This window comes from Sinocyclocheilus anshuiensis, unplaced genomic scaffold (assembly GCF_001515605.1).
Source record: "Sinocyclocheilus anshuiensis isolate Anshui unplaced genomic scaffold, SAMN03320099.WGS_v1.1 scaffold508, whole genome shotgun sequence".
NCBI classification, from domain to species: Eukaryota; Metazoa; Chordata; class Actinopteri; order Cypriniformes; family Cyprinidae; genus Sinocyclocheilus; species Sinocyclocheilus anshuiensis.
The window spans coordinates 1,320,782-1,346,271 of NW_015555744.1; the positions used below are offsets into that span (position 1 = coordinate 1,320,782).

At 37.0% G+C, this 25,490-nt stretch overlaps 1 protein-coding gene across 3 annotated transcripts in view; it reads left to right on the forward strand.

Annotated features, from left to right (window-relative positions):
* The first annotated feature begins 235 nt into the window (after window positions 1–235).
* Window positions 236–25,490, forward strand: part of LOC107673416 (netrin receptor UNC5D-like) — a 126,308-nt gene continuing 101,053 nt past the window's right edge. For all 3 annotated transcript variants that reach the window (XM_016467000.1, XM_016467001.1, XM_016467002.1), the window contains exon 1: window positions 236–490. In XM_016467000.1, coding sequence (XP_016322486.1) covers window positions 406–490 — 85 coding nt within the window. In that variant the 5' untranslated portion in view covers window positions 236–405. The remainder of the gene's footprint in view (window positions 491–25,490) is intronic.

A 25,490-nucleotide genomic window follows, 5' to 3' on the forward strand; every position in this document is an offset into this window, starting at 1 on the left:
TTAGATTCCAGACGCACTTCAAAAAGCTACATCAAAATTCAATCATAATACCGCGCGATATCTTCCCAGTGTAAGTGAGCTCACGAATATTCCCACCTGACTGGTGCTGATGATGCGTGTGGTGAACGTGACTCCGCCCATCACGATGCACCATTGGCTGGTTCTGCTAGTGAGCGTGCGGCACCTGCAAGTCTGAGTGCACTAGAACTAGGCTCTGAAGCAGGGCACAAGCCGGCGCGGTGTCTGAAGTTCGGCGCACAGGAATGATGTCCGCTGAGCTTTCGCAAAGAAGTCAGCGCATTACAGTGAGAGAGAGACCGTTAAAGCAAAAAACATGGAACTGTCACAACATTATAAAACCGGACGAATTTAACCCCTAAAATAACCGAGAGAAACAGAATAGAAATGGGAAGTACAGTGAAGGGACGTCGGCGCTTTTTGGAGATCATCTTGGCTCTCGCGCTCTGTGGAACCCTCGTCAGCGGTCGAGGTAAGAGCTGTACACCATCCCTGTCAGGATTGTTAGGAAATCAAAAGCAAACTGAAGAAATTGATAAGAGCTGGAGTGCATTAAGCGTTCCAATAGAAAGTAAATATTCAACAGGCGACCATATATTTAAGTAGCTACCTTCTTCTAGCTCACATGTACCAAATGTCATTATTGCGACACTTAAATTCACTAAATGCAACTCCGTTATTAGCCTTGTACTGACATCAGCTGTGAGCGCATAAATAGCCGACTCGAGTCAAACATCACTTAAGATAACATGTAGTGAAATGCAGTGTTCAGCAGTATTGTCCTGCTGCCTTTTTACATACTGTGCGCTTGACTTGTGTAGATTAAGGTGAAGCTGATGGACTGTCAGGCGATGTGATGCAGTTGTGTAATTAGCCTACAGTGATTTAAAAGTTTAGTATTTTATTTATAGACAAAATAATAATAATAATATGTATTAGAAAATATGATGGTGAAGTTTAAGAAAAGTATTTGTATTGTCAATGGTCTAGCTGCATATTACATGTTTTATATTTTATTCATAGATAATATAAAAACGTATTATTATTGCTATTATTACTATTGCAGGGTCCCATGTTGATAGAACACTTTTTAAAAAAATATTTTAATAAAATGTCAAAGTGTCAATTTATACATGAAATTTAATTTTGTCAAAAATATTTGATCAAACATTGATCTTCGTGAGTGCAGTCTTATTTTTAAAACTTAGCCTATATTTAAAATTATCAAGTTGTCACAAAAGACTGGAGATGCCTTAAGCCTGTGTAAGATGTACAGAGAAGGTCAGCTTTTAAGCCACGGCAGCTTGTTATTTTTGTCTGAGATGTCTTCAAGCTTGTCAGATTTTGCTTTTCAGAGATCAATGTGGATGAACATCATATCTTCACAATGAGTGCATCTCACGTGAAAGGTCAGGAACTGAGCCCTCTTACGTGCTACACTGCTCTCAACAAGCCCGATGGGGCTTATATGAAACTTTAAAAGTGTTCTCAATGCATCCAGTCAAGCGTGCATGCCCCGTGGAACACGCATAACGGCACGCAATGGTTAGCCTTTCTTTTTTTCCCTAGCAGAAGGTGGCACAGACTGCGTAGACATGAGTAAATTAAGGTCTGTTAGCACAAGTTTAAAAACGAGCTAAAATGCAACTCTGTAGATAATTTTACAATTATTAGTTGGCGGATTAGAATGAATGCATTAATTCATTCTAACTACATTTCCAATGGTTTCTCATTCTCACACATGCATATACCTCAGCAAAAATATGAAGATCTGTGATATGTCAATGCGTGGCCTTTATCAAATCACTTTCAGCTAGATCTCTCTGCAGATGACCCTCATTAGAAGTCATTCACTTTTGCCATACACTTAAAAATATGGCAGCAATATGACTACTCTTTTACTGTAATTTTCTAATTTATGAAGTACATTTACATGCATTTTAAAATTTCAGTTTCAGTTAGACTAAAATAATAATTAATTTATTTAAATGTCATGTAAATCCTTTAGTTCAGCTGAAATCATACCAGTCTGTTTTTTGTAACCAACCTAGTTAATGTGGTTATTGCTAACATATATTGTATATAACTTAGTCGTTGGCACTTGATCCAAAAGACAGTCAATGTTTATTCAGTTGTTCATGTATTTGATTGTACATTGTGTATAAGAATGGTGATTACTTGGGAAGATGGATAAAGAAAAACTCACTGCAGCTTGATTAGAACTGCGTTTGTAAACATATTTTTTTGCCTTGTGCTAAAGAATTTAGATTGAATTTAAATGATTGCAGACATATACAATGCAGTTTTAGCAGCAACAATCTAATTTTAGCAGTGAAATTGTCTAGCCGCCAAACTCCACCAGTAGACCATTCAGTGAGAGAAAGCAACCAGTCTGGAAGCGACAGAGGTTCTGTGTATTTTCCTCGCAGTTATAAAAATCCATCACCAGCTCGGATCTGCTAACAGTGTGCCAATGCAGTACTGCTCACTGCTAAAATTTACATTTAAATGAAACCAAATGACTGAGCACTCACAGATGAGAGTCAGTAAAAAAAGCACCACCTTCTTGTTTTTTGCGAAAGTACGATTCTCTACCTGAAACTGTTATTAGGCCCTAATGGGATCTGTGTTGGTAAATAAGGAAATTACATGATCGGTCCTTGTTTTTGTGAAAGGAAAAACAATTTTCATATAGGGCCTTCAGAAATGGAATAAATCTGGTAAGAGAAAGTATCTAGAGAGTGTAACCTTGAGCATTATTAGCTCATAGATACACTTATCAGTGTGCAGAAAAATAATATGAGCTTGCTGTGACTGCTTTCGCTATGCTCTTCTTCAGAGCTGTGTGTAAATATGTATTTTTTTGGATGGTGAAGAGTGACTTTAACTTCATTAGTCTAAAGTAGAAGTAACGTGGGCTGATCCACCATCAGGCTTTTTTTTCTGGTTTTCATCACCTCCTCTTCAGAATGATCATGTGAAGTATTTAAATGTGTTTGCATGGTATAAACATAGACATATATTCAAAAGATATAGTAATAATGTTCAATTTTCAGCATTGCTGTCATTCAAATTGCCTTTATTTTAAGGATGTTTAAGCTTATGTTTGAAGATGCAAGATAATATATGGGCTCAGCAGAAGCTTTCGCACATTCTACAACATTTGCAAGATCACTTCCGTTAACATCTGAACATGTGAGAAATGATGATTAGTCATAAGTGTTAGATCTTCAGAAGCATTGTAATCAGAAAAAATGACCGTTGTCGCCATCATTGCATGATTTATTTGGTAGCTAACTAAAATATTTACATTTAGAGGATTCAGTATACTGTAGCTGAAAAAGGTAGTGCCATATGTAAAACAACAACGAAGGAGTTGTGTGTCAGGAAAATGCAAACGGTTTTTCTCTTTAGAGATGCACTATACGTTTTGACCTCAAGGTTAAATATGAATATTTACCAGCTTTTTTGCATTGACTGGAGAATAACACAAATCTTCTTATACAATAATGTACACAAATGCTCTGTATGACATTGCTGATGAAATATAGACTTTGCAGTTTGCAGTCCTCAGAGATGTCCCCATTTACCCATTTCTTTTTGTGTACAGGACCAAATTCGACAATGCATACAAAAGGTTTTTCTTTCTTTCTACATTCGTACCAAAATAAAAAACAAATAAGCACACAACACTGTTTTTATATCACTCTGTTGTAGGCAACTGGGGTACAGCAATGTGGTGTGAAGACACACACAAGTTTTGGTGTAGTAAATTAATGTTAAGGAAAAGTCAGTGTTTTATTTAAATGGGTTTTTGGTTAAATGTCTGTGGTTAATACAAGGTGGTTGCTAACAAGTGGCTACATAGGGCTACAGTGGTTGTTGGAAAAAACCCTAGGCCTATTTCTGAGGTCAAACTCATCTAGTCTGCTTTTACAGTGTTATTGTTTATATTTGCTCACTTGCAAACAGTGGCGGCTTGTCGGGGGAGGCAGGGGAGGCACAGCTTCCCCATAATTTTGAGGTGAAAATGGGAGGAGGACGATTTAATGTTAATAAAATTCACAATTAATAACTATTCAAACTTTCCAACTTGTACATTTTAAATGAAGATTAAAAGATTTGTTGCTAGCTTAGTGGTCACTTTGCAACTGTCATGTAGTTCATTTTATAGCTTAACATTTGCTTTTTACTTCTGGTAATTGTATTTAGGCTTCAAAATTCATAAAGGTTAATTATCTGGACAAAAAAAATGAAGAATCAATCTTTTTTTGGCCACGGATCTTGTTTTCTGCAGTAATCAAAAAGCCATTGGAAAATCCTATTGGCCTTTTGTTGAAGGAACTACGGTAATGCTAAGTTGTGGGTTGTTCTACATAATTACGTCATCCCTGCATCACTCTGTTACTGATGCTTTTCATCATTTGGATGCCATTTGTAAGTCACTTCTGCCCACAGAGGTACAAAGAGAAAAAGGAAACACTCTGTATTGTAACAGTGACTTATGCACAACTTAAACCACCTGCAAGGACAAGTGTTTGGTTTACAGGTGGTGAGTTGTTTATTTTAGCAAACTTGCTGAGAAAAAACGAATTGATATTCATAGAAACAAAACCAAATACCATTAATTGTTGGCATCCTTGAAAGTGATTTCTCTCTTGGTTGAGGTTTCGATTTAATATAGTTCCCTGAATTATGTAAAGTGTGTTCACAAAATATCTTCATTATATGGATTCGTATCATACCTTAATGCTTAGACCTTGTGTGTTTCTGGTTCAGGAACCACTTCCATGTCAGTGTTGTTTACAGATGGCACAGACCAAATTAGCTTTTTATAAGCTGGTTTTATGATAGAGTCCCTATTGCCCGGGTAGTTGTTAGGTTTATAGGATTTATCTGTCTGCTCTGCAAGAATATCACTCTTTGTCCTCCAGTAAATTGTTTTATCCACACACATTAAAGTGAACCATGAGATATTCAAAGTGTTCTTCCTCTCATTTACAGATTTATTTACTGCTATATGCAGTTTAGTACAGTTTACAGGCCTTCCCAAGGCATTAGAAATGCAATGTTGTAATTCGAAAGTGCAGCTTAAAGAAGCCGTTTTGTTTCTAATGGAAACCTTAAACCATTTTTTTCTGTAATCTAGAAATAGTAATGCAGTGGCTAAATTTCAGACTTTTTGGATAGCAAGTTGCATGTAGTATCGCTGTTCCACGATTACGTAGGAGTGAATAACAGGAGATCAAAAGAAGCAATAAGTGTGGGGGAAGAAACCAAACTTTGATCATCTCTGGTGGCATTTATTGATTTTTTTCTTCTTTCAGCTTGACTAACTTCTAGATTATGCACACACACTTTCTCCGATCTGCTTTGAGTGGTGTAAAATCACTGTTTTTTTTTTTTGGAGTGCCTCAAGCCATTTTTGCTGTCTCTTTTCTGTGCTTTCCAAGTTTCGATCATACGTGCCTTTTTCTTATGTTCCAGTGGCAAAGTTTTTCTGAGCCCGACCTACAGTAGGCTCCACCCGCCTCTCACTGACACTACATTCTTCTTATCTATCCCAGGAGGATGCTCGGCAGCTTTTTTGTTGATTTAACCTGCACCTACACCAAGGGTCATGTTAATTCTGGTGCTTTTGATGCTGCATTTAGGAGTCATAGAACTAGAAGAGGACAAAAGAGTTCAGGAATATTCTGTCATCATTTCACAATGCCTTTGATCCAGGAGAATGAAGTAGGTCATAAACATTATACTGCAATACAAATAATGCTGAACTTTTTGTCAAACATGGAATTATTTCCATTTCCATACTTCTACAGGGTTTTCATGTACAGTATTAGGCTTCAGCTTTTTCTTCTATTTTAGAACTGTTGATTATTCGAATACCAGCCAGTTCACTAAACGTTTCTCTGTTCAAGCCAGAAGCGTAATGTGTTCATTTAGAGATTAATCTACCTTTTGAATCATAAGTAACTGATTAGGGACCCCATGACAACACTTACTATTGAATTATTAAGCACTTTTGATTACATCAAGCTAAAATATAGGCAATGTTTCTATACTAAACCAAAGGTGACCAGTATTAATGACTCTCAAGTTAAATTTGGAATATATATTTTATTCAGCATCGATATGTGTAGTCCAAAATAGTCATATTGGTATTCATGAGGTCAAAGGGATATGTACATCAGCAAGGGTGAGTTATAACAGTGTACAAAACCTCAGAAACCATTTAGGGACAGTGGTGTTGTAGACAACTCGAGCTCTTACCTTGAAACATACGCTCACATCCATATATATAGAATAAGGGTCAGAGCACTGGGTCAGCTGATGGGCCAGAAGAGATTTAGCTTACGCAGCAATGGGACAACAGGAGAAAGCTGGATCAAATGGAAAACCCTCTGGGTAATAACACTCTCACCTTGAAGTGCTTTACAATATCACATTACACATTAGGTCAGTGCCAGAAATAACCTTTTTTTTTTTTTATTAAAGGGCAATATTTGATAACTCAATTTTTTGTGTTTTTTCCTTTTTCCTTTATTCCTGACCATATAAATACATAGTGTTATCAGACATAGGGCTGGGCGATATAGCTAAAAAAATCTATCAACGATATAATGTTTCATATCGTTTGGTAACGATAATTATTTACATTTTTATACCCTTTTTTAAAACAAAGTGCAATATAATTTTTTTTTAAAGTTTAACCACTGTGTTTTTAATTTTCCCAATTTATTGAGACAAACAACTATTTTTTTTTTTGGTTTTAACAGTCAAAATAAAATGTAAACAAATATCTCCTTTCTTATGTGTTATATGCAGATTAAATAAGTCTTATGGAAACTTTTGGCTTGTCTCCTGAGGCCACAGGAGGGCGCAATGAGCAAAACAATGCAGCCTATTAAATTGTCAATGCAATGAAATAACTGTCCATAAAAAATGCACATAATGTCTAAATTAACTTATCAAATATAATTTTTTAAATTGCATAAACAATTAAGAACAAAACAGCATCATGTATTTATGCATTGCATAAATAAAAAAAGAGCCGAATCGCCGATCACACAGATTGTATTTGAAAACATATGAGACGCAGTGAAAAGGAATAAAACTCCACAAATTCGTGACGTGTTTTCTAAACTTTTAAACCGTTTTAACTTTGCGTGGCTTTTTATACATCTCTTGTGTGAGACGCGAGTGCAGCAGTCATATTTGTCCGTCTAAAAAACGCGCTAAATATGCGTTCTGTGTGAATGGCTTGGGTTCGGTTTTAACCTAATCTTCTAAGCATTGAGCTTCTATATTTCTCTAATATTTTTAATGAATAACGCAGCAGCGGCGTGTCTCGTGGGCTAGAACATTAAAACATTAAAACATTAAAATGCAACAACGTCACTTACATCATCATCACCGCATCTCGCGCGCCACTGATGATGCTCACTGACGCACTCCTAACATTCGATTTTTTTGCATTCAAATGCATTTTTTTAAATTTTAAATTCAACTAATATACATTTTTTATTCAAGATCTCCTCATCACAGGCAGGCACAGCACTCATGTTCATGTTTGTGTGTGCGGTCTGCGTCACTCATAGCATGTGCCTATATCGTGCACTATATCGAATATTGTTTTCTATCGTTATCGATGAAGGATTACCGTCGATAAATATCGATACTGTTTTATTGCCCAGACCTAATCAGACATTAAATTCATATCACAAAAAATGCTTAGGAAGCAATTTTTTTTTGACTGCGGACCAATTGGTCATTGGCTTGATGGGAATCATTTTTGTTATCAAACTGGCATCCAAGGTTAAATTTTGACGATGTAGAACAAATTCAAATATTCAGGTGAATATTTTGTATTTCTCATTCATTTCTGACCTGCTGTAGGTACAACATTTCTGTTGCTTAACATTTCCCTTTAAATCAAAGCTATAGATTTAAAGTAAAGTTTCACTTGAGCAGTGAAGCTTTAATGAAATGGCATTTCTTTCTCAGCTTATGTTTTCTGTGCTTAAAGGAATGCTAACCTTGCAACATTTTATGCATTTAAGCAGCGGTTGTGGATATGGCAGTTCACCATATGTGCACATCTAGAAGCATGTTTTTTTGGACTGCACACATGACTGAGGTTTACTGCATGGCATGCATACCTTGTCTTTCATTGTGTTCTTCATCTTCATAGGTGCAGCAGGCTTGTAGTGATTTAATGTCTCATGCAGTGGAAGGACGCGCGGATAAAAGCCATCTATCCCATCTGAATGATCCCCTCCGTTCTCATTTCCATACGACATGTATAACGCTTGTCCTTGTTGTGAATAAACTACCTACTATCCAAAGGGCAAATATCAAATTAGGAAATACTATTAAAATCACACCTGAGCTCCTTGAATGTAAAGACTGACTCTAGGTCAGAGAGGAATTTTAAAACTGTCCTTCTATTGTCGTTAGAATGTCTTATGGTCAGGACTCAGAGACAGATCGCATGAATATAGAGCTGGCAAAAATGGCAGCGCTAATGGCTGTGACATTTTATCAGGGAAACACAAGCCACTACATCAACAGAATGGGGCGTACATGTCTAACGGTGTAATTTGTTTGTGTAAATATATCAATGAGTGGGCAGGCGAATATGAATTTTGAATAAACTGTAATTAATGGAAACACATTGATTGTGCATCCAGGGTTCAAATAATTAATGAGGTACTTTGAAATATTTATGCAGCCTAAATGAAGTGCTTCACTGAAAGCAGTCAGGCTGAAAAGTAAACTGCAGCCCATCTACTAAATATTAAACAAAACATAAATCTGTAAGCTTGCTTTTCATTCGTGAGGGGTGCGGGACAATATCAGAGCCGAATCAAAGTAATTATGTTCACCGCTAGAGAGAACAGCAGTGCTTTGTCATTAGATTATTATGATGTGTCTGAGGTCAAAGGTCATAATGATTTCAATGTCTGAGGCTACATATTCATGACATAAAATAGGTTTGGTGTTATTGTCACTTGTAATTGCAGGACAAAAGGTATGATTTTCAACACATTTTCCTAAAAGTTTTATTGAATATGAAATATTTGGACCCTTCACATCTTGTATCTGCAGTACTTTGGTTTTGACTGAAAGCCTATAATTCAGTGCCACTGCTAGGCTGCTAAAATTGCATGCCCGTAATTTAGCAGATGTCACTTAAAAACTAAATCACTCTGTCAGATGAGGTACAGTACAGGGTCTGTCAATTTAACGGATTATTACATCCAAGCCTATTTTGAGATCTCTGAAAACTAGCACATTATCATTTGAAAAAAATGGTAGGGAAAATCACTGGCTTTTCATTTTTATGAAAATGTTTTTAAGTAGTCTAACTTTATTTTTAGTTAAGTTGAAGCAGTTAGAATGTGTAAGCCTTTATGTGGTAAATGGATAATTATGCCCAAATTTCCTTGCATCATTTTTCAGTTTGCTGTTTTTTAAAGTGTGAGTGGTCTTCGTCTAATTCTTAGTGTTGTGTAGCTGAAGCCTCTTTAGTGGGCTGCCAGATAGCATAGGATCACCTGTCATTTGTGGCACTTGAGGCAGCTCAATCCATTTGTGCTCATGGGGTTGAATCCCCACATGAGTTTGGTGGTTATGGTTGTGGCTCTGATTTCATTCGGATCAGTAGAGGGAAAGGCACAGAAAGCAGGGAGGAAATTAGCTGGGGTTCATTTGGTCTGTGATTAATTTCCAGCAGTAGTATTACTGACTCTTTAGACATAGTAGGGTGTGGATATTGTAATAATTACTACACACCACTCTCTTGGGTGGTGTGTAGTGTGTTTTTACTCTCTAAGGTGATTTTTATTGAATTAATTTTCTTAAATTTCTAACACTCAGGCTAACCTAATGAATGAATATTGCTGAATTAATTCTAAAGAAATTTGGATTGGAAGGTAGAAAAAATGGGATAATCTGGATTTTCTTTTCTTGTTGGCTAAGTATTTATAGACAATTATAGATCTATAGATATATAAAAATATAGAAAATGTATCAAAAATAGCAAAAGTGATAAATATGTTTTTTAACTAGCAAAACTGATGAAAGAAAAAATTACTAAGGTACCCACAAAAGGGTCACCTGACACGATCACAAATCCAAGCACAAGTAAAATTATTTGCTAAAAAATCTTTCTTAGTCAATACTGGGTTGTGATTGAGTTCAAGACATGTTTAAAGAACAGCCTAAATTTAGGAATGATTTTTTATTGCTTGCATTGATTTAACAAAAAACTTCAGATATCTAAAAATATCTGCATTTTAGGCAAGACCATTTTAGCAGAAAAATCCATAATAATGCTATGGGATGTCTGGCATTGTGGCATATCTTGATAAATGACATTTTCTATTTGCTTCAGCAGCCCTGGTATTAGACTTTGATAAATGTTACTTTCCTTGGTTTGTCTTCAGTCAAAGGCCTTTCTTAAAGGCCACCTTTGTCATCATCACCGCTTCCTTTTGATGAGCTGAAACTTGCCACAGTTATAGGGATTTAAAAACACACAGAGACATAAATGTCAGGGCAGGATTCACATGCACTGCTAGAATTAACTTCTTTTACTGATCTAAGACTGGCTTCAAGTCCTAAACTTCTCATTAGTCATGGTTTATTTTTAGATCATTTTAAAAGGACAATCAACAATGATATTGGCACATTCCATATCTTTAGGAAAGGTAGCTGTGACTTGATGTTTCTTTGGTCTAAGGGCAGCAACACTGAGTTGTAATTACCTGCTGAAATCGGAGAGGGTTGAAGCCCAAAGCAAATGTGCAACAAAATAAGATTTTGATCTTGGACTGAGAGGCAGACTGGTTGAGAAGTAATAAGAAGGTGTGATATCACAGGGGAGAACAAAGTGCAGTGATTACATTTATCTCTATTGGTGTGCTACAGGGCTGCTGAAGGAGAACATCCCCTGAGCTCTCTATCTAGCAAGGGTACAGGCATTACATGTTCTGTTTTTATTCAAGGCATATCGGAAAACAGTACTCTTTGCAACTGCCCCAACAATTTGGGCCAAATTCATCTCTATTTAGATCATGTTGGGATTCCAAACATGCTAGATAGACATCTTTGGATCACTGAATTGTTTTTCTTCAGTGTCTCAGTCCATTAATGTCTTGTTTTGATGCCATGTAAAATTAAAGCAAATTGAACTTTTGTCTTCCCCTGTGTTCCGGGCCTTTTTGTTTTGCTGTGCAGTTTTGAATTTAAGCACACGTCTTGTGTGTAACGGCTTCTAAGTGTTCTAACTCAAAATGAAACCATCAACCCGTTCGTCATGCGTTTCTGACAAGGCACCACTCTCTGTAATCCTCACTGATGTTTCGAACACAGCATGTGTCTTCAGTGTTACAAGGGAAGAATACTATATCAGCATTATTTGACCTTGAGAAATGTAGTGAAAGTTCATAAGGTATATTGGTATCTTAAAGGGACATTCACCCAAAATGACACTTCAAAAACTACAAAAAAGACATTGTGAAGATAATCCATATGAATCGACTGGTTTATTAATATAATCCATATTATTCGACTGGTCTTTTAAAGAGACACGATTGCTTTATATGATGAACAGATTTAATTTAAGCTTTTATTCATTATTCATTGCTCGCTTGATGACATTTTTGGACGAACTATCTGTTTCAGTATTTCTAATATGCATGCTTGCAATTATGTGCTAAGCTATGAATGGTTATATGCAACGATTAATTTCAGTCCACTAATTTGCTTTTCACAAGCAGTGTTCTGTAAGTTCCAATATTTAGTCCAGCAACTCTATTTTTCACAGCAAAGAAGCATTCTCATTTCTTTTAACCCATTTTTAAGAATTTTCATTAGACATTTTACACTGTAAAAGAGAGGACTGAATGGGCAAGACCATGATCTTAATTCAGCGCTAGTCTTTTCTTTTGTCTAATGTTTCGAATTTGTGCAATTTAGTTAAAACTTTTCCTCAGCTTTTATTATAATGTACTTAGGTTTGAGTTTTTCATTCTGATTCTGCATCTCTTTAGCACTTTTTCATGCAGATGTGGCTCTGGGAGGCAACATGACAGGCAAACAAGATGAATACTCCTCCATTATCAGTGGCCAATTTTTCTGGCACCACATCCCATGGGATAGTGCCGACGTGATGTTTATTAATTGTACATGTATAATTTCTAATGAAAGGCCTTCAGCACAGTGCCGCCTTTGCACTCCCGAACACTGTCTGCACTGGCAAGTCACATTAACATGCCAGTCCACTTGAGTCAATGAGAGGTATTGCTAATGCACCTTCCACTTGTGGGATTGGAAGTTGGTCTGAATGCTTTTTAGATCATTTAGAGGGAGCGAGATGAGGGTGGTGTTATTACATTAATGACAAAATGGTGCAGTGGTCCCTCTTCGTATGACATTTACATGCCTTTACGGCTGCATTTTGGAGCTTTTTTTTTAACAAGTTTACAAGTTTTCTACAGTAATTTAGTTTTGTTTTCACAGACTGTTGATGGGCTGGCAGCCAAGAAGGAAGTAAAGTTTTAATTAAAAACTTTTTCTTTCTGGAATGTATTCTGGAACTTAAGTATTCACACCAAACATAAGCACGATAACAAGTCATAATTTATTTTGTGATTGCTTGTGTTAGAATAGAAAGATGGGCAATATAGATGAAATATGATTGTTGACTGTTGAATATAACCATAATGATTGTAATACTTCTGTTGCTTTGATTGACCAATTTAGATTTCTAAACCAGTAATTAATTTTTTACATGTTGATTTTAAAATGTTAGCTTTCTTCTTGGCATTTTCCTCTATACAATACTTTCACTGAGAGCAGAGGTGGCTCAGACATTTGTTTAATCCATCCATCCCTAGTCAGCATTTTCAGAAAAAGGCCCATTTAAAGGGGGATTGTTAAATTACATTTAGACTCCTGTGAGCTTTTTGAGTCTGACCACATTAATGCTGCTTCTCAGTCAGAGTTTTGTCAAGGAACATGCTGGAATCCTAGTCAACTCTTAAACCTGGAGCTCTGAAACACTGCAGTTTGAGCCTCAAATTGTACTTTCTGTTCACGTTAGACTCCTATGCTTATCTGCAATAATGATCTGCATATAAGAGCAGGATGGTCTACCTGAACTAATGGCACCAGTTTTCAATAAGTAAGTTAAATATGGGAAATACGATTACCCATGCATGACAATGCTTTCTAAAATCTATCTGCACAGTGTGTTTACATTGCGCTTGAAAATGGCACAAACACTACGAGATCAGATTAGGGTATGTTTGTTTAGGGCTGCAGAATTAATCGAAATAAATCCTAAATCATGATAAAGCTTAGTGTGATTATCAAACCGCAAAGGCTGTGATTTAATTAAATGAATATATGTGCTGTGTGTTTCAAAGTGAAGTGCAGCAATGTGTTCAGTAAATTTAACTCCATCTCTTCATCTGATCTTAGTTTGGGTTGCTTTAATGTGCATTTGGGAGCACAAGATGCACCAACTATCATCCCATACTTGTAATGAGAAGCGCTTATCAATAAAAAAAGAAGCTTTAGGGGCTCCCTGCAGTTTTCTCTTGAAATAAAAGTTTGATGTTTAATGTTTAAAAATTAAGACAGCCATAAATATTAGTACTGTAATGTAATATTAATATAATACAGTCATAAAAAAACCCAGTATTGATTCCTCTTTCGTGTCTTCTTGTTCTTGAACGAACACATACACACAAAATTATCTCTTGTCTCGGCAAGTAGTCCCTTAAACCAACTGTTTAAAGGTCCCATATTGTCAAAACTGAAATTTCCTGGCTTTTTTCACGATTACTGAGGTCTAGGGGCTATTTAACTACCATATAAGTTTCAAAACAGTCAGTCCACTGTAAAATTCACACAGCCAGCTTAAAGTTCTAGCTATTTTTCACAAACCGTTGTGACTTCCGTAAAAAGTTGCCATCAGAGCTACACTGTCACTGCCTTCAGTCACCACCCCGAGCACCGTCCACAGTCCCACTCTCCTTTTGCCAAACCCCCAGACAACATCGCGATGTAGCCGAACCTGCGCTGGTTTGAATGGGCCGCCTCCTGTTTCCTCTTTGTTTTGCTGCCTCCAGCTAGCGCTGTGACTTCGCTGACCCTAGTTACCTGTGGTTGGCCTGGCCGTGCGTCACTCAGAACACAACAGGCCAATCAGAAGAGAGACTCGTGAATATTAATTAGAAAGGCCAAAATCGACCTGTTCTCAGAATAAAACTCCAGAAAGGTGTACAATATGGGACCTTTAAGATAGTACTTGCTGAGACGAGTTTTTTGAGATAAAAGTGCAAGGAGTGTGAAAGAAGAATCAATTCTGGGTTAACGGGCTGTATGAAATGCTGCTCTCTGTTTGCATGCTTTGTGTGCGTGCAAATAACAGTGCGCGAGTACAGAATTGAGTTCTCTTTCACCTCTTCTTGTGCAGTACTTTCACAAGGGGTGACCAGAATAGCTTACACATCAGAAATTCATCTGACCATACGATTGCTAGTCGGGAGAGGCTAATCACCTCTCATTAACCCCCTGACCACTGCAAGTCAAAAGACGCCAGACAAAGCTGAAATTCAGCCCGACTCAACAAAGAGTTGTATGACGGCTCAAAATCAGCCGAAAATTGCACAGTGTATGCCTGGCTTTAGAAACACATGCAAATGATCAACTACGATCGGTTTCCCTACAAGTGAATGAACAATGCAAATCAAGGAAGGGATTTTATTTCACTATATAAGATAGCCCGTCAGGCAGGGCAGTGATGCATTTTGGTAACCCGACTGGAAAATATAATAGCCCCGGGACGTCGGGCTACCGATTTTGTGAGCCCTGACGGAAGGACGGTGTATATATCGTTACTACGTTATAAGTGTCTCTTATTTCGTGATATAGCAAATTCACGTATGCAAATATATCACTGTTACTTTCACTGTACTACTTAAAAGTTATATACACCTAAGACTGATAAAGAAACATGCATGAATGAGAAAATAAAGAGTGGGATGAACTTCTCAGGACAAGAATTTTTTCTCAATATATGACAGTGATTATTTTTCTAAACACATCACTGAAAATGCTGGATTTATCAACAGATCTACAGAGACCGATTAAGGGATGAAGCAGATAAAGAAATAGAAATGAATCCTTGGGGTGCAATTAGCATTTTTTATCACTTCTTTCACCAGGGTGTCACTTTTTTCATATTGCTAAGCGTACTGCATAAGTGACATTCACAGTCTCTTTATTTAGCACCTGTGGTATGGACCCAACTGCCTTTAGTGGCTGCTGATAAGAATGCAGTACAAAGCAGCATTGGTGCTGAAAGATATGATGAAATCATCAAAAGCTACTTCAAATTGGCATCTTAGACTTTGTCATGCTAGTTGAACTATCATGAATGACAATCTTAAAAAACAAAGCAAATCTGTGTTTTTTTCCCCTTTCCGCCGCCTTTTAGGTAATTGCCAGCCAAAAGCAATAACCTAGAAAATGACTGATGTACTGCTTCCTATGATGTACATGTTGAAAATGGAGCCAGGGAAGCTTAAGAGTCGGCTGTGTGTAGAAAGCTTTTCTCTATATTTTTGTTTCATTGCAGACCATTCAGTGCCAGAATTATCATGCTAATCAATGGCAACAGCTGTTTCACCTCCCCCTGGAATCATTCTCATTGACACATCATAATCCAATCCATTCCCACCAAACCTTTACTCTTCGTTATGCGCTTTACACTGCATGTGTGCAATGCTGCCGCAGTATATGCCCATATCTCCGCCGTAGGTTCCATTGCATCCCCCTAATCATTATAGATTTGCTGTTACTGGCTCAAAAACAGATGGTAGAACCCCAAAGTCTGCAAGTGCCAGCGAGACTACAGTATTTCTGAATTTGAATTACTTTAGCCTATTAGGGGACTGTGTTTGAAGCAATGTAAATGAGATTTCCTTTTGCCTTTTCCCTGATGTAGTTAAGCATTGCCTATGATCCTATTATTGAATACTAATTCCACCCATCTTATCTGGAAAAAGTGCTCAATTGTCCTAAAGGGATTACAGCGTGGTGATTGTGTAGCAGCATCATATTCATTTGTTTTTATTTCACGTCATGCTTAAAATGCTTAGAGCTTTGGTAAGCATTTTTTTCTCTAATTGCTGCTTGCATAAGACTGCTAGCCTGGTTTGATTGATTAGTTTGTGGTCTCACAGTTTTCTCTTGGCTTTATAAGCCATCTGTTCTGTCAAGCTTACCTAAAAGGCATTTCCAATTGTATTTCTTATTCAAACACTGCACGTCAAGGTTTACATTACGAGAATAGTGTTTTGTGTGGTTGTGAATCAAATAAGAACCTAGGAAGTTAGTTGAAAGCAAAACAAAGTAACCGCAAGTCCAGCCACCATTTTCGCAGAACAAATGAATTTCACTTTTTTATTTCATTACATGTTTATTTTCAGATTTTGATCGTATTTTTTCCCTTTCTTGATTAAGCTGAAGTGGATGATGCCTGGGGCCTTGACACTCTGACAATGAGAGTGAAGCTGTTAGTGTCAGTAGAGGCTTTTAGTGGAGTGGCTTTGAGGCAGTAGAGACACTATTTGTCTCGGGATGCAAGAGGAGGGCTGCCGTGCCATAACACAAGGTCAGACATTGTGCTGAGTGATGGAGGACACAAGTAGCGAAGGCGGCCATAAGTCCTGCCTTTTCCATTTAGTGTGGCCCCAATGGATGGGGTCATTCAGAGTTTTACACCGACCGTCCAGCTGCAGCATAGCTGAAGTCAAGCCAAAGGTTTGACTTTCACATCCTTTAAACTTTTTTAACTCAAGCACCTATGTACATTCTCTTGATTTTGTAGTGTCATTGATAAACTCATGTTTTAGCATCCAAATCTGGCACTATACGACATTTATTTGCTGCCTGTCTTTTTATAGTTTTAGCCATAAAATATTGGGATGATTACAGTCATAAAACACACAGAGCAAATTTTTTGAGATTTCAAGTGAATATTTTTAATGGGGGCCCTGTTGGATTCTGTGAAATGACATTGGTTTATTATCAGGACTTACTGGAGACATTTGCTCCACAGTATGTATTTCATCACTCATTTGTGGTGCAGACTAACATATTATTGCTTTGCTTATGTGCATATTCAACCCTCTACGGACACCTTGGCAATTGAATCGACATTGGCTAGTAAATTTTTTTGTTTACTTGCCAGACTGAAATACTAAACTATACTATATATAATAAGCAATATATCAGTATATATATAAAGTTATGCCATTTTACAAACATATATAATGTTTGTAAAATGGTACAGCTTTTTAAATATCTGAAAGTGCACTCTTAATATCAGTCAGTCAAGCAGTCAAGCATTATAATATGATAATCAAGTATTATTTAATAATAGAAGTGAAAAAAATATTGTGATAATATTTTTGGCCATATCACCCAGCCCTATGGACACTACTGACTGTCTTCTTACACTGTAAAAAAATGATCGTGATTTTAACGGTAAAAAACTGTGAAAATGCTACAGTAAAAACCTGTTAAATGGTTAACAGTAAGTTCCCCTACTATATACAGTGAAAAACTGTAATAGGCATTTCATGTAATTTTACAGTAAAATACAATTTTTGGAAGTGAAAAATAATGTATAATTTACAGTGAAAAACCGTAAACATGATTGTGTTTAGTGTTTGTGACGTGATGTGACATGTGGCCAAGTATGGTTACCCATACTATGGTATATTAACATTATATCAGTTAATGAAATACGGTTTTTAATTGTAAATTTAAGTTAAATCCGTAAACTCTAAAACGTTGCTACTGTATTTTTTATGGTAAAATTCTGGCAAACACAGCTGCCAGATTTTTACCGTAAATTATACGGGATTTTTTTTTACAGTGCACACACACACACACACACACACACACATACATTTAAATATCAATGATAGAACTTTAGTAATTTGAATTCAAACTTGGTAAACACATATAAAGGCTCTCCTTCGCCTAGCGCACACACATAACGCCAGGTTCACACATACTCTGTTTGCAGAGATAGTTTCCGCACCGAGTCTTTGCCGTGCTGCACGCGCTGAATTAAAGTGACAGCACATTGTTTGCGGTAAATATGAAAACGAAAATGTAGTAATTACACCATAAATGCATATAATTAAAGTCTGTGTTTCACAGTCAACACATATGGCTTGTTGGCTAGTTTTAAAGGAAAAGAGCACTTTTAGATAAAAAAAGCAATAATAGATGGCACTCGTGGACGTAGGAAAACAAAGTTCTTTAAGTTCTTTTTTTAAAGATTTAAATGCAAAAGAAAAGGCAGTAGAGCTGACTGTTTCTGTCAGTGGTAAGTTTTAATTTAGAATGTTTGTGATATCGTAAGAAAAGTAGTTTAAATGTTTTGCCACTTGTTTGAGCAGCTGTTTTGTGCTGTGTGTAAGCTATTGTGCAGCAATTGCACTAGTGTAAAAACAAAAATGCACTGCATGATCGAACATTTAGGTGTGATAAATATTTATTTTTGAAAAATCTCAAAAATAAAAAAAAAATGGATCCCTCCACCCCTCAAATAAAAAAATAAAAAAAAAACCTCTCACAAGAGTCACCTATAAGAGGGAAATTCCCCCCATTTTAAAAAATGAAATTTAGGCCCTGAATAAATGTCTAAAAATCCTGAATGGAGTATTACTATAAATAATTCTACATGATAAAAATAAGGCTTTTAAAAAATCAGTATCGGTGATTGTATCGGCAGATACTGCTTTCTGTGATCGGCCTCAAAAATCCTGATTGGAGCACCCCTACTTAGGACTGGTGGTGGTGCTTTTTTGGTCATTCTGTGTTTATGTAAAAAAAAAAAGGGAAAAAAACTAACAATAATACTGGTAAGATAATAATACTACGAATTCTATTAATAAGAACATGAAACGCAGTAAGGATTAACGAGTTGCTGGATTCATGAATATTAATCAGGTTGTGTGCATTCGCTCGAATTGATTTGCTGAAATCAAAACAGGGACGATAATAGGTGAGCGCAAGCCAATGAGATTGCTGTTTGCACATTAGTTCTGCGCACTACCGGAGAAACCGACAGTTCTTAAAAGCTGAAGAATTCAAATTTCTGAGTAATGAAGACCATTTGAAGACCATAATGAAGACCTTCACCAGCAAAATGAAGAGTAAAATTATCATTTACATGTAGCGTGTCAATTCTGCATGGTATGTAAGACTCTCTCGCTCTGTCTCTCTCTTAGCGTGTGAGAAAAAAGCAAAGTGACAGCGAGTCATGTGCCTTCACACTAGTTTACGCGAAATACAGGTGCACTGCTAATCCATTGAGATGAACTGAAAAATAGCACAGATCGCTTGACTGAGAGTGAAACTCTGAAGCGCTCAGGCAGAGTGTACTGTGAGTGAAAATATATCTGTGCTAAACTTATACTTAGCCTCCAACTCACACACTGGCAGGTAAAATCTGAGAATTTATTAGCCAGTGGCTAATATTAGACATCATTTAGTCGCCCAGAGCGAAGATTTAGTCACATATGCTAGTGATTTACTCGCAGTGTAGAGGGTTGATATTTATGTTGTAGTGTCACAGTCATATGTAATCATACTAAAATTGTAAGGGTACTTACATTGCTGTTGAAGCTAATATGATATAAAGCTTCATGATATAAAGCATTGCACATGATTTTTAACTTTCAAGCCATGCTGTATGAACTTGCAACCACTTCACTTACTAACATTATTTTTAGGGATGCACAATATATCGGCTAACCTATTGGTATCGGCCGATAAATGTGAATTTTTACTGTTATCGGTATCGGCCCGATAAGAAAATCTGTCCGATATCTTAAATATCTTAAATGCATTATTTCCTTCAGAGACACTTCAAATGTGCACTGTTCGCCATGATGGTTTTGAAATGCTTGAAATATGATTGGAATCACTTCGAAAAGGACAATACACTTAAGTGCAACATGTGCAGGGCAAGTGTGTCATAAAGGCTACATAAAATTATAATGTGAACATGACTGTAAATAATGTTGTGGAATCTTTGTGTGCCGTGTTTTGTGCATGCGTTGAGAGTGTCCACAACTGAGCAACACCTCCATGGCAGTTAAGTCCGCTTGTGCATTTGCAGCCTTTTGTGCAATTGTTCGTTGTAATATTGTGTTTATTTTATGTATATCTGGTTTGTCTCATATATATAATGCATTTGGTTAAGTTAATAGAGTGTTAATAGAGCGCATCAGTTTACTGGTGATCATCTTTAGCTTTGCGCACACAGCTCAAACAGCAGCACACAACATTAATAACTATGATTGGGAATGTTGTGTAGGCCTATATAACATTCTAATGATATCATTATTATAATAAAACGTTGTGAATTCTTTGGGTTTAGTTGCCATGTTGCAGCACAAGAGAGCATCCACAACAGGAGTTGCACATTCTAACTATACACTCTAAAAAATGCTGGGTTGTTTCAACCCAACTTTGGGTCAAATATGGACTAACCCAACTTTTGGGTTAAAAATTTAATGTAAAAATTTAACCCAATGGTTGGGTTAGTCCATATTTGACCCAAAGTTGGGTTGAAACAACCCAGCATCTTTTAGAGTGTAGCATGCAATAACTGTGTCATTTTGTACATTATATAAGTTGTAATATTATGTTTATGTTGTATAAATATCTGATTAATGTCATATATGATGTGTTTCCTTGAGTTAAATTAGCTGCCAGCACGCGCAGCTTGAACAGCGATGCACATCATTAATAACTATAACTGGGACTGTCATATACATAACATTAGTACATAACACAAGACAACATTATCGTAATAAAAAGTTGTGAATTCTTTGGGGTTTATTTACTGTGTTTACACAAGTTACACATCTGACTAGCGCGTAACTTAGTTCATGATAACTTTTTGTCTTTTTTGCATTTCTATCTTTTTTGTGCATAGGCTATATAAGTTGTAATAGTGTTTATGTTCTATACATGGCTCCTCGGGGTGAATAAAGGCCTCCTGTAGCGAATCTATGTGTTTTTGTAAGAAAAATATTAATATTTATAACGTTATAAACACTTTTATCTCACTTCCACTAACTGTCGTACGTGCATTATATCGAAATCCTCTGTCATTCTTCTTTACAAATCCTCGTTTTGTGCTTCTAATTCGTGGCCGGCTTTTTTTTTGCTCTCTCCTCTGCACTTCCCCGTTTGTCACTATAATCACCGGTGCGTGCTCTACGCCTACGTCATACGTCATCCGCCCAGAATGGCTTCCGCCTATGACAGTTAGCGGAAGTGAGAGAAAAGTATTTATAACATTTTAAATATGTATATTTTTCTTAAAAAATGCATCGATTCACTACAGGAGGCCTCTATTCACCCCCCGGAGCCGTGTGAGACACGTTTTATTATGGATGGATGCGCTTCATTTGACTACTTTTGGACTGTTGAAAAAAAAAAACACCCGCCTACTCCCATTCTAAAGCTTGGAAGAGCAAGGATAATTTTTAATATACAGTAACTCCAATTGGATTTGTCAGAAAGAAGAAAGTCATATACACCTTGGATGTTTTGAGGGTGAGTAAAACATGGGCTAATTTTCATTTTTGGGGGAACTAAAAATTTAATAATAATTACAAAGAGTGTAAAATACCTGTTAGTAAACACTGATGTAGTATTTTTTTAAGCATCAGATGCAGATATGATGTAACTAAGTCCTAAGCATATTGAGTGTTTTTACAGATGTTTTTTTCCCCCAAGGAAGACATGGAAGTGTGTCCACTTAGGTTATTGTTGAACTCTCTATTTCACTCTCTATTAGTGGTAGTGGGATTTTTTTTCCCCCCTAACCGAGTCTCTCGCCAATTTTACCTGATGTGCCCTAAGAGGTTGAGGTTTTGAGGAGCCCCATTTACTATTGTGTGCAACTTTTCAGTGGTGGCCTGAGGAACTGTCAGGTCTCTTATCAGCCAAAGGAGAGCTGAATCCCATTACAGCCGTCAGTCAGGCAGACACAAAATCCATTACGTGATCAGAGAGATCAATTGCAAAAGGTTACATTTTTGATGTCTGCATTTAAAGTAGCTGAGGGGATGATGGATGTTTTTCAGCTCCTCAGGTTTCCAGGAAGCTGCCTGAAATTCCCTCTCAGGTTTAACCAGCCTTGGTATAGGAACCGTGCAGCCATAATGCGACAGAAACACAGAATGCCTCAGGGTGAGGAGGAAGTCTGGTTAAGAGTAGACAATTCAAATGTTCCGTAAGAACCAACTGAACTAAAACAGTTACAGTAGAAAGCACTGAGAAAGGGTTTTAATCAGCCCTCCTACCTCATCTGGCCCAGCTTCTGTCTCAATGAAGGATTGCTCATTATGTCCTATCAGTGTTCAAACAGCAGGCTATCTTAACACCCAGAGACTGCCTTTTAATAAATAAGCTACTTTTCATTTGCACAGATAAAATGAGAAGTTGTTTTCTTTGAATTAAAGAGAGCCGTACATGCATACAAGTCTGTTTTGCTTGGAAATCCCATTTTCTCTGGGTGACAAGGCATGTGATCCAAGGCCAACTTGGCTTGACTTTAAGATTTTGAGTGGAAACACAGAAGTATGGTCTCCAAAGTGATTGACCGTTAAAACAAGCGTGTTGGTGGTGAGGGAAGCAGTTCAATAATCCATGGTAAATCCCCAGCAGTTACTGAGGTGGAGATTCAATTTTCACATTTCTAATTCATTTCCCCTAAAGGATTAGTGACTAGTTGTTGGCAGTAATCACACATAGATAGCAGTGGACTATGTAATTGGGTCATTTAATATTCTAGAAAGAGTACTAATTATGGCTTTACAACTTTTGCTACACACATCTTTGAAAACATTCTATGTGCCATTTAGAAACAAATAATTTTTAAAAAGGAGTGAATACTATTCTATTTGAAAAATGAATGCTGTTATTCTGAACTTTGTATTCATAAAAAGACATTTGAAAAAAATTATCAGTTTCCACAAAAAAATTAAGCAGCACAATTGTTTTCAACATTGGGAATATGCAGCTAATCAGCATATTAGAATGATTTCTAAAGGATCATGTGACGCTGGAGTCATGAGACACCAGAAATGCATCACAGAAATAAATTGTATTTGAACATATAGTCTCAGCACCGGCACTCCTCAGGGCTGTGTGCTGAGCCCTCTACTGCACCCTCTACACACATGATTGCACCCCTGTCCATGCCAGTAACACTATAATTAAGTTTGCTGATGATACCACCGTGGTGGGGCTCATCTCTGGGGGGGACGAGTCCGCCTACCGGGATGAGGTGGAGCAGTTGTCTGTGTGGTGTACAAAAAACAACTTGATCTTGAACACCACAAGATAGTGAATTGGTGGGTTTTTGTTAAATGTGAGCCAAAATCATCACAATTAAAAGAACCAAAGACTTAAACTACTTCAGTCTGTGTGCATTGAATTTATTTAATACACGAGTTTCACAATTTGAGTTGAATTACTGAAATGAACTTTTCCACGACATTCTAATTTATTGAGATGCACCTGTATAGTAAGTTTTTTTCCAGACAGGCTTGTGTTTTCTGGAGGTTTTTTGTCTACTAAAAAGGTGTGAAAATGTCTTTTTCTGCTGAATAATCAACACCAATTAGTGGTAGGCTATAAACCATTGAGAGAAATTGTAAGTACATCCCTCAGAGCTTCATTTTCATTCCTGTCAAATTAAATTAAACCTTGAATAAGGTAGTGCACTTTGCTTTAAAGAACTGCTGTGTGGGATCGTTATTGAATATTTACGCTGATATACACCCAGTAGTTCTCATGGACCTGAAACTGTTTATCCACTATCAAAGCTTTGTAGAGCTTCCCTGCCATATGCTGTGGAGTGTAAGGGCATTAGAGTTAATTGTACCACAAGCTACAACCAACTCTTCCTAATGGCCCTAAACAAATGGACCATTGAAAGTGCAGGATGATACCTCTGTCCTACCTCTGAACTGATTACCCATAGCTAATTATCACTCATTTAATGAATGAGTAAATTAGAAGCATAGAATGTGGACCCCCATTTATGCTTATTGTAAGCCTCTTACGGGGACAGTATGCATCAGGCAGACCAAATGGATAAGGACAAATTGAATAAGGCTTGGGTATGAGAACAAATGGGAGAAAGAGAAAATGAAAATGAAAATAGGCTGGGAGAAATCGCTGCTCAATGAGCTGTTCTATGGAAGTGAATTGGCCTGTGCTGTTTGGCACACTTGTCTGTAATCCACACACAGTTTGAATTGGAGCTCCAGCTTAGCCCAAGACAACCTCTCAATCACAGGAACAATCTCCTCTCTGCATGTCCTACGATCTCCTGGACTTGCCATAATCTCTGATTTCCACACCACCGTTGATCCGTGGCTCTAACAGTGTTTGATTTGCACAATGGAATGAACTGTTCCTCCTGGGAGAAACACTGCCATTTGTGTTTTGCTGCCAGTGTGGCTCTCCGGCTCCTTTAAGGTTATTCCAGAGGTCACCAATTGTTATGTTTTAAATTGCGTCCTCTCAGAGGGCTCATTTTGGAGCTGTGCTGGGCGGCACTTTACCTGGCTAAAGAGCTTATATGATTCATGCAGTCCAGCACAGGGTGGGTGGTGTATGTGAATGAAGGGAAATTGCAGCTTTTGAATTATGTTTTGGAGCTGTTAGAGCACAACATTTTTGGACAAATAGCCTATGATTTTTGAAGTCTGATCTTATGTAAGCGTTATGCACTGAAAACATAACGTAACCATTTTTAACCATTTTAGTTGATTTGGTAGACTGTAGTGCCACTCTCCTATCAGTAGTGATTTTAGATTCAAGATGTTTGTGCAAGAAAAATATGTTCCATTTTCTACTTTTGTTCACTAGGGTTAATCGATGGCAGCCATAGTGGTTTGAAAGTGAATGGACTCTTTTTCTCACTATGTGTCAGCCATGCTTAAGGACCTCTTGTTAAATTACTCCTCTTATCACGCTATTCAGAGCTGTGGCGCTAAATTTCATGCAAAGAGACACTCCATGGCCAACAAAGATAAATTACTTCTACCAGACATCTAAACATGATTCTTTACGATAATAAATCTTGAACCCAATATATCAAAGCATCATTCACCGCTTCAGCAGCCATATCAAGATGAATGAGGTGTGTCATAACAATCACATTAAATCAGCATTAGACTGACTGTGCCAATCAACATATGTCTTGCAGTCCTAATTATACCAATTATTCAATCTGCACATATTCAGAGAGAAATGAAAGATAAATATAAAAACAGATAAGATCTGGAGTCTGCATTTGCAGTTTCATTTGTTTATGTTTAGTTACAGTCCATTGAGCTACT